This window comes from Lepidochelys olivacea (genome assembly GCF_965140295.1).
Source record: "Lepidochelys olivacea isolate rLepOli2 genome assembly, chromosome: 12".
Taxonomy (NCBI): Eukaryota; Metazoa; Chordata; order Testudines; family Cheloniidae; genus Lepidochelys; species Lepidochelys olivacea.
Genome location: NC_140422.1, coordinates 20,236,337 through 20,249,312, shown reverse-complemented (window position 1 = coordinate 20,249,312; position 12,976 = coordinate 20,236,337). Strand labels below are relative to the sequence as shown.

Here is a 12,976-nt window from a genome sequence, read left to right as displayed (position 1 = left end):
TTTCCCTTGTGAAAAGCTACCACATACCCTCAGACAAATCTGCAGTGTGCATGGGGAGTTAGAGCCTAGCAACGTGAGTTGTCAGATGCTTTTCCCACTGGTGCTACAGATACCCTGTATTTCCACAGCTATTGACTCATACTGAGCCTCTGTAAGCCAGCACAGGATTTAGTGTCTTAGGGGCTCATTCACCTCTGATCGTAGAGGTTTGACTTGGACTGTCAGCCCTATTCAGTGAAGAGCTAAACAAGAAACTGCCATGAGTGGGTCAACTCAAAATAAGGCTTCTTTTCTGAGAGCAAGACAAAGAAAGAGAAGCCATTATTTATGAAAAAAGCCTAACTACCTCAGTCAAAATATCTCCTAAACCCCAGCCATTAAAATATTAATTATTAGACGCCTTGCAGGGTGATGCTGACTGTTTCTTTCAACACATTTAAAGAGATGTTAGTGTTTGTGCAAGCGCATGTCCAAGTAAGAGCCCTAGAGTGAAGACTTTTCTATTTTTCCACAAAAATGGGCAAAACACTAGTACTGGTAATGTCACCTTCCCCTAAAGCACCTTGCCCCTGTGCCTTAGTTCTGAGAAGGAGGGACCGCTCCATTCAAATCTGTGTCTCTCTACAGCAAAAATGGCATCAGCTGCAACTGTAGTTTTTAGGATGCGGACACCAGTTCCCTAGAATCTGGACAGCAACCACCAGTTTGTTTCACAAAGGCCACCAAATAGCCATCAGATGGCAATAACTTTCAGTCACTATCAATCTGGAATGCATTAGAAAGAGCAACTTGGTGGTCCAAGTCTTCATGTTACTAATCCCTTGAGCGGTATAGTGGATCTCCTTCCCATACCGACATTTTATTATCAGAATAATTCTACGCTGATCCTACCTGTGCAAAACTATGGAAACGGTAACAGACCAAAGTAAAAATGACTCTTGAGTCAAGTGGAGGAAAAGCCCATTATCGTCACAAGACACAAGCACAGAATATAAAACACAATGTATTATCTGCAGGTAGACACAAGCAATGGCTCCTGCACACCGTATTAAATAAGCACTATGACAACTAGCAACTACCCAAGCTCTACAGAACCACCTCAACTTTCTTCCTGAAAGGTAACCAACTTGTATGCCGTTGTGTGGCAGTGTTCATTGATGCTAGCCTGTGCAAAGAGGATGTCACAACAGCAAATCTTGGTTTAGCCTATTTTGTAAGGGTGTCCAAATGGAGACTCTCCCTGACAGGACTACAAGATGCTTTTCTGCATTCCACCATCTTTCACTTGATTTAAATGAGCCCAGTGTCTCCATATCTGGCTGAAGCAGTTGTGTTTTATTTTTGGAAATTAATCCAGTCTAGGAATGATGTAGCAGTGACACATCCCCTAACAACAGGCATGTAAAACTCAGGCTAGACAGCAATTTAGATAATCTAGGCAGCAGATCTTGCCCTAACAGACACTGCTAACGTGCTCTCTTGGCTGCACGCACTCATGCACATCTGTTAAGGCGGCACTGTGCCAATTACAGTTTGAGCAGACTGTTTTATCAGGGCTTATGAACTATGCAAGTGTTGACTTAGATGGGCAGGTTGCATAACAGTACATATCCTAAATGAGACCTCTTTTATATAGCAAGACCCTTCCTTGTGTCAGTAATGAAACACTGGCATCACAAGACTTTTTAATCCTCCACATATCTGTTAAACTTAGATCAACAGGGGGAAGGGGAAGACGTGAAAACAACATGCAAAGCCAATTCTGGCTGCTAAAATGACAATCTACATGTTTAATGGAAAAGAATGGCTCACAGGTATTCTATTGTTCTAGTGTAATTCCCTGGTGTCACTGTCAGCCATGGGAGTATCTACAACCAATAGTGCACACAAAAAGGTTTAAGACAGAACTTTTTCATTTGTCTTGAAAAGTCACTATTAGACAGATGGCATGCCATCCTCACTAGCCCAAGTGACTAGTCAACAAAACAGTACACAATACTCTTTCAGAGGGTACAAAACAAAACCCAGATTTCACAGGATGATGTTTGACTGTGCAAAGAACAGAGATAGGTAAAAATCACAGAAGACAGTTTATCTGTGAGCTACATACAGTTCCTGGATAGTAACAGCTGACATGCCTGGTTTCAATTATCTGATCCAAAGCCTGTAAATATTTGATGCAAGAGTGTAAATGGGAATAAAGAAAGGTGTATATTTCCATTTAAAGATGAGTCTCGCTCCAAAAGCCCTCTCCTGTGAGGTAACCTCAATTCTTTTTCTGAGCATGCTCAACTATCCATATGTCATCTTCCATATATAGAGGCATGATTACTTGCTCTACATTATGTAAAAGATAGTGGCCAACACATGAACCAAACACAGCCAGAATAATGCTGAATATCTTGACAGTCTTCACAATGCAGAACAAAAAGGGCCAGATCCTGCTACCATTAAAGTAAATGGAATTTTACAACTGACCTCAATGGGAGCAGGATTGAGCCATTATACAGTAATAATTACTGTGATGAAAGAAATTAACTTAGCTTAGAAAGGCTTCTCAGTGTTTGTATTTACAAGTTTTGTTAAAAGAAATGGTAATATAATCACTTTGAATGCTAAAAGCTAAAATATAGAATCATTGTACAGCAGCTGACATTTAGCTTTCTTCTGTCCTAATTCTGCATACCGTTCTATGTGGGATCAAGGGCTTGCCCATAGAGGTCAACATGTAGCATTGAGGCTTTAAGACCTCTATAGAAAAATTGTAACAGTTTACTTTATGAATGTTGTTACCACTCAAAACCAAAACAAAAGAAAAAGCACAGATGTAGAAAATTACTTTGAAAATGTAACATTGTATAGTTTATACCTCCATAAAAAGCTCTGGTTTCTATCCTACTACCAGTGGAGTTCCCCACAAAACACTCACTGACTTTAAAATAGTGCAGGATTGAGCCTTAAAACTTGATCCTTTCAACACTTAAATATATAAATAAATTTACTCACATACTTAACTATTTGCAGAATTGGAACCTTAGTTTTTACTCCCTTAATTACCTTTCTTTCTACTGCTGGTCTGCACTAATATATTTTAATAAAAGCAACAATTTTTAACTATTTATAATGTTGCCATGACAGAGAATCTGAAGTGCTTTATTGCCACTTGGTCCATTCTACCACTCCCACATGTAAAGGTTGTATTAGGATATTAAATGGTCTGTCCTTCAATTCAGACACAATTGCCACCCCCATTTTAATCCATTACTTTCAATACAATTTATGTCTACTTTTATCTATGGAAAGATAGATCCATGATAAGCCTTTAAAGACAACTGAAACATCCATTGAAGTAAAAGGTAAATGTTTATTACATGTTGAATCGAAAAACAAAAACAAAAACCATCCATAGTGGAGGCCAGGAAACTCTCTGGTAGCTACAATGACTAGGCCGAAAGAATGTGCAATACCGGGGCCAGTAATGGACTTTTTTCCCTTTACTAGCAGATACAATTTGCTGATACCAGTTGGAAAGGAAACCTATGTACTCCACAAACAAACAAACCCTAATCCTCAAAATCCCCCATTTGCAACCCATTCCTCTAGGGCTCCCCACTAGAGGCCTGTTCTCTTAGCTCCCAAATCCCTTTTGCTTAGAGGATTTTGGCCGGGGGCCACGCTGACTCAGAAGGGGGGGAAGGGGCTGAGCCCGAAGAGCCTCCCAATACTACTAACACCCCTGGGCTCACTGTATGGCAGGGGCCCGTTGTTCCTCCCTGCAGAACACGGAGCCTCGCTCGGCGCCTTGCACCTCCGCCCGCGCCCCGCTGGGTGTCGCTGCGCTCCCACCGCGCTCCCCGAGCCCGCAGGGCACCTACCTGATCCGTGCTGCTGGCGGAGGATGGCGGCCTTGCCGGGAGGCGGCGAGGCCGAGGAGGACGCCGCGGTGGTGGAAGCGGCGGGCGAGGAGGCGGCCCCGGCCCCGGCCCCCTGGGGCGGCAGCAGGCGCTTCTCCAGGCCGGGCTCGGCGGTGGCCCTGCCGGCCGGGCTGTACTTGCGCGGCCCGCTGCTCTGGATGTGCGACACCGCCTCGGCCGCCTGCATGTCGGGCGGGGCGAAGCGCGACAGGACCCGCAGCAGCGCCTGGGCTTTGTGCTCCTGGGTCTCGTCGTCGCTGTAGTCCGACACCCGGCACTCGTACACGCCCTCGTCCTGCCGCCGCACGCCGGACAGCCGCAGCCGGTGCGAGATGTCATTGCCCTGGACCCGCACCGTCTGCAAGAGACCACAGCCCGCGGCCGGTCACTGCCCCGCGCAGCCCCGCCGGCGGTCAGCAGCCTGCCCCGGTGCCAGGGCCCTCCCCCGAGCCTGCCCCAGGGCGTCTCCCCTCCGATCTCCTCCCCCGCCTGTCCCAGTGCACGCCCCACCCCCCAGCCTACCTCAATGCATCTCCCGTCTGATCTCCTCCCCGAGCCTGCCCCAATGCACGCCCCACCCCCCAGCCTACCTCAATGCATCTCCCGTCTGATCTCCTCCCCTTGCCTGCCCCAGTGCACGCCCCACCCCTCAGCCTACCTCAATGCATCTCCCGTCTGATCTCCTCCCCGAGCCTGCCCCAATGCACGCCCCACCCCCCAGCCTACCTCAATGCACCTCCCCCAATCTCCTCCCCGAGCCTGCCCCAATGCACCTGCCTCCGGCCCCAGTGCACTTCCCTTCGATCTCTTCCCCGAGCCTGCCCCAATGCACCTGCCTCCGGCCCCAGTGCACTTCCCCTCTGATCTCCTCCCCGAGCCTGCCCCAATGCCTTCCCTTCGATTTCTTCCCCGAGCCTGCCCCAATGCACCTGCCCCCGGCCCCAGTGCACCTCCCCTCTGATCTCCTCCCCGAGCCTGCCCCAATGCACGCCCCACCCCCCAGCCTACCTCAATGCACCTTCCCCAATCTCCTCCCCGAGCCTGCCCCAATGCACCTCCCCCCTTATCGCCCCCCTGAGACTGCCCCAGTGCTCCTCCCTCTGCCCCCAAACCTGCCCCAATGCACCTCCTCCCAATCTCCTCCCCGAGCCTGCCCCAATGCACCTTTCCCTGCCCCCGAGCCTGCCCCAATGCACCTCCCCCAGGCAACCAGCTTGCCCCAATGCACCTCCCCCAATCTCCTTCCCGAGCCTGCCCCAATGCACCTCCCATCTGATCTCCTCCTGGAGCCTGCCCCAGTGTACCTCCCTCTGCCCCGGAGTCTACCCCAATGCACCTCCCCGATCTCCTCCCCCAGTCTGCTCCAATGCACCTCCCCCTGCCCCAATGCACCTTTCCCTCTTGCCCCAGCCCCAAGCCTGCTCCTCCCAGAAATTAATGCACCTCCTCTCCAGCCTGCTTCACCACCTCTAAGAATTTAGAGGATCTCCCCTCCAATAAGCAAACACATAGCATCTGAGACCACCCCAGCTGCTCTCCAAAATCAAATCTCTCTCCTTCTGTAATCCAACCTTCCAGCTCCTCCTTAAAATAAATGACTCCCTCCCCCAAATTACCAAGTCACTGAACCTATCCCAGCCCTTCCAAAATTAAATGCAGTAAGTGATGCATAACTCTAGTCAAGCACCAAACTACCGAATTCACCACTTCCCAACAACGACTCAACAGTGCACCCACCCATGGCACTCATACACCCTCAGCTCCGAAAGTAAATGCATCTCTTTCCTTCCCTCCCAGAAATCAAACACAACCATTGCTCCTACCCCATTATCTTCCATAAATACTGTAAGCACTGCATTTCCCCCATCAAAGTCCAAAACCCAGCCACCAATTCCAGTTCTTCTTTTCCAAACTGAATGCACCTCTTCACAGCACTCAAATCACCAGCCACTAATCCTGTCCCTCCCTCTTCCCAAGGTTCATACATTAAACATGTCATCTTCTTTCTACATTTATTATTAAAAAGCCACTAATCCTGCCCTCATCCCCTTCCAAAACTGAAGGCATCTCCCATCTAAAACCAACAGTCAGCCACTAATCCTCCAATTGCCTTTCTAAAAATAAATCTGAGTAGTAATCTTCCCCCAAAATGAAACACAGCCACTTAATCCTCCCAACTCCAACACCTCACTTGCTAAAAACAATGCATTTCCTCTGTCTTACCCCCCACAAAGTGGAACATAAACCACCCAGCCACTAACCTTCCCCTCCCTTCTAAAAATACAGACCTTAACTAACGCATCTCTCCCTACCCCCAATCCAACACAAAATACCCAAATACCTTCATATGTAATGGCCAGACTGCCCACACCATCCCGAAGTCTGACACTCTAGCCATTACCTAGTGCCTTCTACCCTGAGATATCCCCATTATACACACAGGATGAAGGATCAAATTCTGCTGGCTTTACTGATTGCCTTTAATTTCAGTGGGACTATTAGCCTGAGTGAATTAAAGATCTCATCCTATCTCTACTCCTAACTGCAGGGTTTAATCTCTGCAAGATTCTCTCTACCTTCCCTAGCAGGCTTTTCTTACTTCCACTAGCCTGCACAGATGGACATAGAAAAGTGACAGTGATGGGATTAAAACCAAACAAATAAATGGGCCTGCCCATGCTCCCAGTGAAATCAGTGACTGGATCGGGCCCCAAATCAACAACACTTGGATATAATGTGCTATAAAGAAATTTGACCTTGCTGGGGGGAGTGGGTTTTCAGTAGTGGAGGCAGCAGCCACATGAAAAGTAGAATTATCACTTGACCGGACCTCCAGTACTTTCCAGGTGAGATCAAAGAAGAGGAGAAAAAACAAATACCTCTTGCCTGGATTTGCAAGTAAAAAACTCCACAGTTAAAATAGCAACAGATGGTAACATTTTGATGGCGATATGGCACACCAAGGAGAGGAAGATATGCACATGCCCACCGTGCTCCGCCTTTTCTGTTGCTCTAGAGGGTTAAACTGGCTGAAATCATGTGTTGGGGTGTTACAAAACCAGCATGGACATACAGAAATTGTGCATCACTCTGTTTGATCTGCACTTACGCTGATTTTAGTTGCATCCTTATTTGTTACCTAAAAAAGCAGAGAAGGAAACATGTTAGACTAGACTCCTAAAGCATATTAACATTATTATAAGCACCTAAGTCCCCAGCTAAACAGAGGTAGGGCAGACAGATCTTCAGTGCAACTTTCATAACTTGAACTGATTGTGTGTGACTATGGGGAGAATTTGGATTTGATTTAATCAATTGGTGCTCAAGGAACAGGATTGCTTTGGAAAAATGTAAGTGGGCTTACTGGATGCCTGTAGTAAAAGTTGCTAAGGGATATATGTCTGCAGAAGAATATTTGCTCCTTGTATAAACGGAGCAATGGTAATTGTAAAAAGACCAATTACATTTGAAATAGCTATTTTAGACAGGAGTGCTTGTTTTCTATGGTAGTGCAGAGCTGCGCATGGAAATGGCTCAGGGAAGCCAGATTCTGAATTGCTTTAGTGCAGGGATGAAGTCCCTAAACAGCACAAGATCAGATGCAGCTCATCAGTTTTTGGATCGAATTATTTCCTTGTTACAATCAACTTCACTGTAAAAGGAAATGATGCTTCTGATCTCTCTAATGCGCCTCCCAAGGAGATAGTCATTTTCTGGGCATGCCCTGTCACCATTTATTGTAAAAGCAGCTCGCAGTTTTATATAAGGTTAAAGAAGACATTTAAATCCAAGCGATTTATTTCCCTCTCTGACAACAGACTTTACATTACAGCCAGACGGCATCACATTAGTTCGGAGTCTTTATGCTTTGCACCTATATTGGAGCCTTGCAGGAAAACAAGCCTGCCATATAGATAGGACCTGGTGTAGGCATGAGGGGCTCCTCAGGGAGGATCATCAGGCTTAATGGCTCTGTGGTAGGAAAAGGTCAGATGTTGTGTACTTTAGAAAGACACACCTTGGAACGCTTGCTCAAGACTTCTCCTCTGCTGTTTAACCTGGTTTATATACTGGGCAGCATTTCGCTGCCAATACAGGGTGTTGCGCCAAGATCTGGGCTGCAGAATAAACTGGGTGATAGGGAAACGTAGCCTAGACATTAAGACTAGAGCCTATATTGAAGCCAAGAGGCCGACTGTGGGTTGAGACAGAATACACAAGATTTACCCTGCTTTCCTTAACGCCTGTTAATCACTTCATTTGAGTATGTAAATAGATCCGCAGAATTGTCCTGCAGGATCTCCAGCTAGTAGCCTCTCCCTCTCTCCTCCATCTGCTCTCGTTAATCATCTACAGAGAGGAGCTCATCTTGTTTCATCAACCGCTCCCGCGTTTGTTCGTAGTGATTTCCAGCTCGGTTCAGACTGGCTCAGTTTCGCAGTTGCCTCCTGTTTATCCCCGCTTTGTAATGTAATACAGTAAACCCGGTTAAAGCTTAACGATGGGGCTTGCCGTGAGACAGATATTTATCATTCTTGAACAACATGTTTACAATCCCCAACGTGCTGTCGGATTTTTGGGGGCGCATGATCACCAATTTCTAGTCTCTCCTCCACTCCCCCATTCCAGGGGAGAGTTTAGGATACCAGGGGATAACTACCTACTTCACGGGATGTAACAGGGGACGCTCCTGTCACCGGCAGTGTCCGCTAGCTTTATTTTAAGCACTCTCTGAGCAAGTTGCACTTAATGAATATGTATGTTTCCGTGGCACTTTGTTACCTTGCTTCTGCTGCCGGGGGCACTGATGGCTAATTCATGGGCAAGTTCTCTGGCTGGTTCTTTAAGGTACCACCACTGGATTTCCAAGGAGTAAGAGGTGGATCCGCTGGCCCGAAAAGCACAAGGCATCTCAATATCATCTCCCTCCCTAACAGTCACATCTTTGGGAACTTCAGTAAATGCAGCTGGGAGGAGAAGATAGAATTACAAGGGCTGGTTAACAGGAGAGATTAAGAGACAAAATCAGTCCGGTTCGTCGTAATCTGATCTGCTTTCACTCGAGGGCTAAACGCTGTCGGGTAAAAGAGCGTCCCGCCTTTCAGGGCTGAAGACCGAGCTCGGTTCTCCTCCCCACGCAGCCTGGGCACCTACCGGTGCATCCACGCCAGCGCCCACGGAGACAAGCCTAGGGAGTGTTTGACAGAAAAGCGCCTCTCGGAAAAGGAGGAAACCGATGTTCAGATTCCCTGGGCCGAAAATCTGCCACACAAATCGACAGCCAACACCTCTGCACGTTTCAGATCGCTCTCCTCCAAACAGCCCGCTAGCGCTTGCAGCCCGGCGCAGGCAGGCTGCAGACCCTGCCGCTTGCCCTGTGCCTCCCGGCTTCAGAGAACTACCCCCAGTGACCACCCGAATTGCCCTCGCCTCACCTCCTTTTCCTCTTCTGTATAACAACCCCCCCAACCACGTACGCTGCACAAACAGTAAAGTTCTTACAACACAAAGGTGCAAGCCCGTTACGTCTATTGCGCTCAACAGTGATCGGTGACAGGAACAAGGATTTGATTGATCGGATCTGATAATATAACACAGGTTGTTCTCTGCTGGGAACAGAAGTAGAATAACGTTTTACCGAGTCAAACACACGGTCCCCCGAGCTCTTCCCGGCCACCTTAGACTTCGCCCAGCGCTCTTCTACCGGCTCCCTTTCTAACAAGCTGTGTTTGGGGTGGCGATTCGCTATGGGAAGATTGCGAAAGTTTGCGACTTACCGTTCACTATGAACAGCAGGGGTGCATTGAACATCAGGTAACAAAGGGCGCCGAACAGCCCTCGATTTCCCATTTCATATATGGAAACTTGAGGGTGGAGGGCAAGTCGAGAACTTAGCGCGACCACAACACAGCTAAGAAATCTGCAATCCCATTGCAAAGGGAAGCCGCGTCTCCGACACTAGTCCAGGGGTACGACTCTTTCCAAGAAAAAAGAAAGAAAAAAAGAAAAAAAAAAAAGCAAACAGCCACCAAGCTAACTTTTAAAAAATAAGTAAATCTGGAAGCAAGTATAATATCCACAGCCGGCTGATCAAAGGTGCTGCCGGGAGGAAGGGTAGTTCCTGAGGATGAAACGATCAGTCTTGTCCCGGGTATCTCCCCCCGCTGGATTCTACCCAACGCTAAGCGCGATTCAACTTCCTTGCGTTGAACAGGATTTTTTGCCGTCCAGAAGCAGGGGAAGGACCCTGAGCTCCGCTCCAAGACCCATCACAATGGCAAGTCTGGTCTCGGATTCTCAAGGAAGGTCTAAGGAGGCGGCAGGGGATTATTCGCTTCACTCGAAATCGGGGGAGCAATCGATACTTTCCTGTTTGCGGCCCCGGGTGGCTCTGCCGGCGATGGTGATGGCTCCAGTCGGGAGGCGCTTTGGCCGGTCCGGATCCGCCGTTTGCTTCTGGCGCGACGTGCGCTCCGGCCCGGGAACCAAACCACAGGCTTCCCCCCCGCCACTCTCACACCAACGCGCGGTTCGACCTATGAGAGGGAATTTCAGGATCTGACGTCCCCGCCTAATGCAGCCCCGAACACACAAAGCGCATTAGACCGCTGGGGTTGTGCTCCCATCCCTGCAATCAAGCGGCGCAGCGAAAAGCGCCCTCAGTTTGTGCTGACAGTTTCCCCAAGAAGGCAGGACAAAACCCGGATCCCTTTGCCCGACCCCCCACCCCTCCTCCCCAGAGCCTTCGGGTCCGGTTCCGCGCTTGGAGCGCGGGCGCCGGGCTCGGGCTGGGGGCTGCAGGATTCAATCCACCTCCCCCCGTCACTCCCACAGCGGCGCGTTCCCGATCGGCGCCGGGAGCCCCCCAGTGCGGAGCGACCCGAGCCGGGCAGCTCGCCTGTGACGAGCCGGCACGGCCGGGCCCCCAGAACAGCTGGACTTGACGTTAACAGCATCTGCATGGCTGTTCACCAGGCCGGCCAAGCTCCCTGCCCGGCCAGGATTAACACCCAGCCCGCCGCGAACGGCCGTGGGCAGGAATCACCCTCCGCCCCGGCGTGCAGCCGGTCTCTCTCCCCGGGCACCGCTGCTGGGCAGCCCGCAGCCTCCGCAACCCCCGGTCTCCCCCGCTTACCGGGGGCTCCCGCCGCCTCGCCCACTGCCGGCCCGGCGCGGCTGCTGCCCCATGGCGGGGAAAGCTCGGCGGGGCGAACAAGCAGCCGAAGCGCCCGGCGGAGCCAGCGGCTGTGACCCAGGCGGGTCCGGGGCTCACGGGCCGAGCGAGCGGCGCCCGACAGCGCTGCGGGGTCCCGGCGTCCGCACGGGTGCCGCGAGCAGGTGCCGGGGCCGGGGAGACACAGGCTCGTTGATTCAGAGCAAGGCAGGTTTCCGGTTGGGCCCCCGGGCGGGAGGGGGTGTTTCCTGCCCTCATCTAGGGAGACAGACCCTCCCCGCGTCCGCCCCCTCCGGCGGCTGGCCTGGGCAGAGCTGTCGCCGGGCGCGGGGGGACCGCGGGTCCCGGGCGGCGCGGAGCCGCCCCTCGCCCCCTGCAGCAGCTGGGCCAAGCTGCCAACAGACTCGGCGGAGCGAGCCTCGCCGCGCCTCGCCTCCTCGGCCAGCTGCCCGGGACAGGGGCAGAGAAACGCCCCTGCCGCAAACCCAGCTAGGGGGTTACCCCCTGGGAAGTGAAATAACGATGGAGGGGCAAGGGACTGACCCGGAGACCCAGATCGGCGCGGGCGCTTCATTAACTCCGGGGCTGGCCGGGCAGCTCGCAGGGAACTAGTCCCAGCTGCTCTTCCCACAGCGCCGACCCACCGGCGTGTCACGAGTGTGCAAGTCTACAGAGCCCAGCCCGTGGTGTGGCCCCTGCGCATTTCACCTGCCTCGGCGGAGGAGAATGACAGGATCAGAGTCTCGGGCTCTAGCCGACGCCGGATACTCATAATAAAGTGCAGGGCCAGAGTTCCTCTGGAATTAGTCGTGTTCTGGTTCATGCGATTCCCCGAGGAACTAGGAGGAGCGGGGGATGTGTTTGGAAGAGGGGTGAGTGATGGAAGTCAAGGAATTCCACCCTCTACCTCTTCCCAGGCAGAGACTCTATTTGTCCCCTCCTCCTCTTCTCTGTAGTGCTGTGGGTTGTATAATTATTTTGCTAAAGAAATTATAACACACACCACTTACCTCAATCTGCAGCATTTTCCAGTGCTAGTCAACCTTATATGGTCATCCATACAAGTGCTATCATGCACAATCTTCATTAGAAAGCCCACTTCCAGGGAGCTTTTCAATTGGCACTGAAAATTTGCTACAAACTGAAATAGAAGGTGTTGGCAAAGCAATTACAGGAAAGCTTATTTCTTAGAGACATTAAACTTAAATTATTTAATCCTTCCTTGTTTATTAACTGAATAGATGACTATCCATCTATTGAGTTAATAAAAGTTACCTTAAATATTTTTATTTTGCATTTGCAGCCTCAAATTTTCAGCATTGGTACTAATCAATAAACTTCCATTTCCATGAAATGGTGGGAGACTGTGGCAAATAGCCTCAGCGTGCTCTCTCAACTCAACCACAGCCATATCTTTGGATAATAAACACTTGGGGCCTGGAGTTTTTTACTTGAGGAGCCAGTTATAATTACTGAGTTAATGGGAGCATCCCCATGTTAATATTATACTGATATTTCTGATTAAATATTTGTCAGCCAGAAGTTTTCCCTCTGCTACCTGGATGACAAGAGAAGGCGAGGTGGCTACGGTTGCTGTATGTGTGTGAGTTGTGAGGACAGTAGTCAACCAGTGCAAGGAATGATATAGAGGACACACTACTAACTCATAACTAACCAGTAGGGTTTTCTTAAAGCATGAAGCACCTTTGTATCTCTGGGATTGGCAGAGGCCATGGTGGTTTGAATACAGTTTAGTACCTCTCTAATCTTTCATGGTGGGTTTGGTCAGAATGGGAAACTCCCAAGGAATATCTAGTTTCAGGGTAGCAGCCGTGCTAGTCTGTGTCCGTAAAAAGAACAGGAGTACTTGTGGCACCTTAGAGACTAA

General features: G+C 50.0%; 1 protein-coding gene across 1 annotated transcript in view; it reads right to left on the bottom strand.

The window, feature by feature from the left end:
• VSTM2B (V-set and transmembrane domain containing 2B) overlaps positions 1-11,311 on the bottom strand; it is a 32,428-nt gene extending 21,117 nt beyond the window's left edge. Inside the window, exons 1-5 of the mRNA XM_084644190.1 lie at positions 11,050-11,311; positions 9,692-10,450; positions 8,697-8,881; positions 7,024-7,053; positions 3,876-4,272 (exon numbers count right to left, since the gene is read on the bottom strand). Of these exons, the coding sequence (XP_084500316.1) occupies positions 3,876-4,272; positions 7,024-7,053; positions 8,697-8,881; positions 9,692-9,764 (685 nt within the window). The 5' untranslated portion in view covers positions 9,765-10,450; positions 11,050-11,311. The remainder of the gene's footprint in view (positions 1-3,875; positions 4,273-7,023; positions 7,054-8,696; positions 8,882-9,691; positions 10,451-11,049) is intronic.
• Between the last annotated feature and the right edge of the window lie 1,665 nt (positions 11,312-12,976).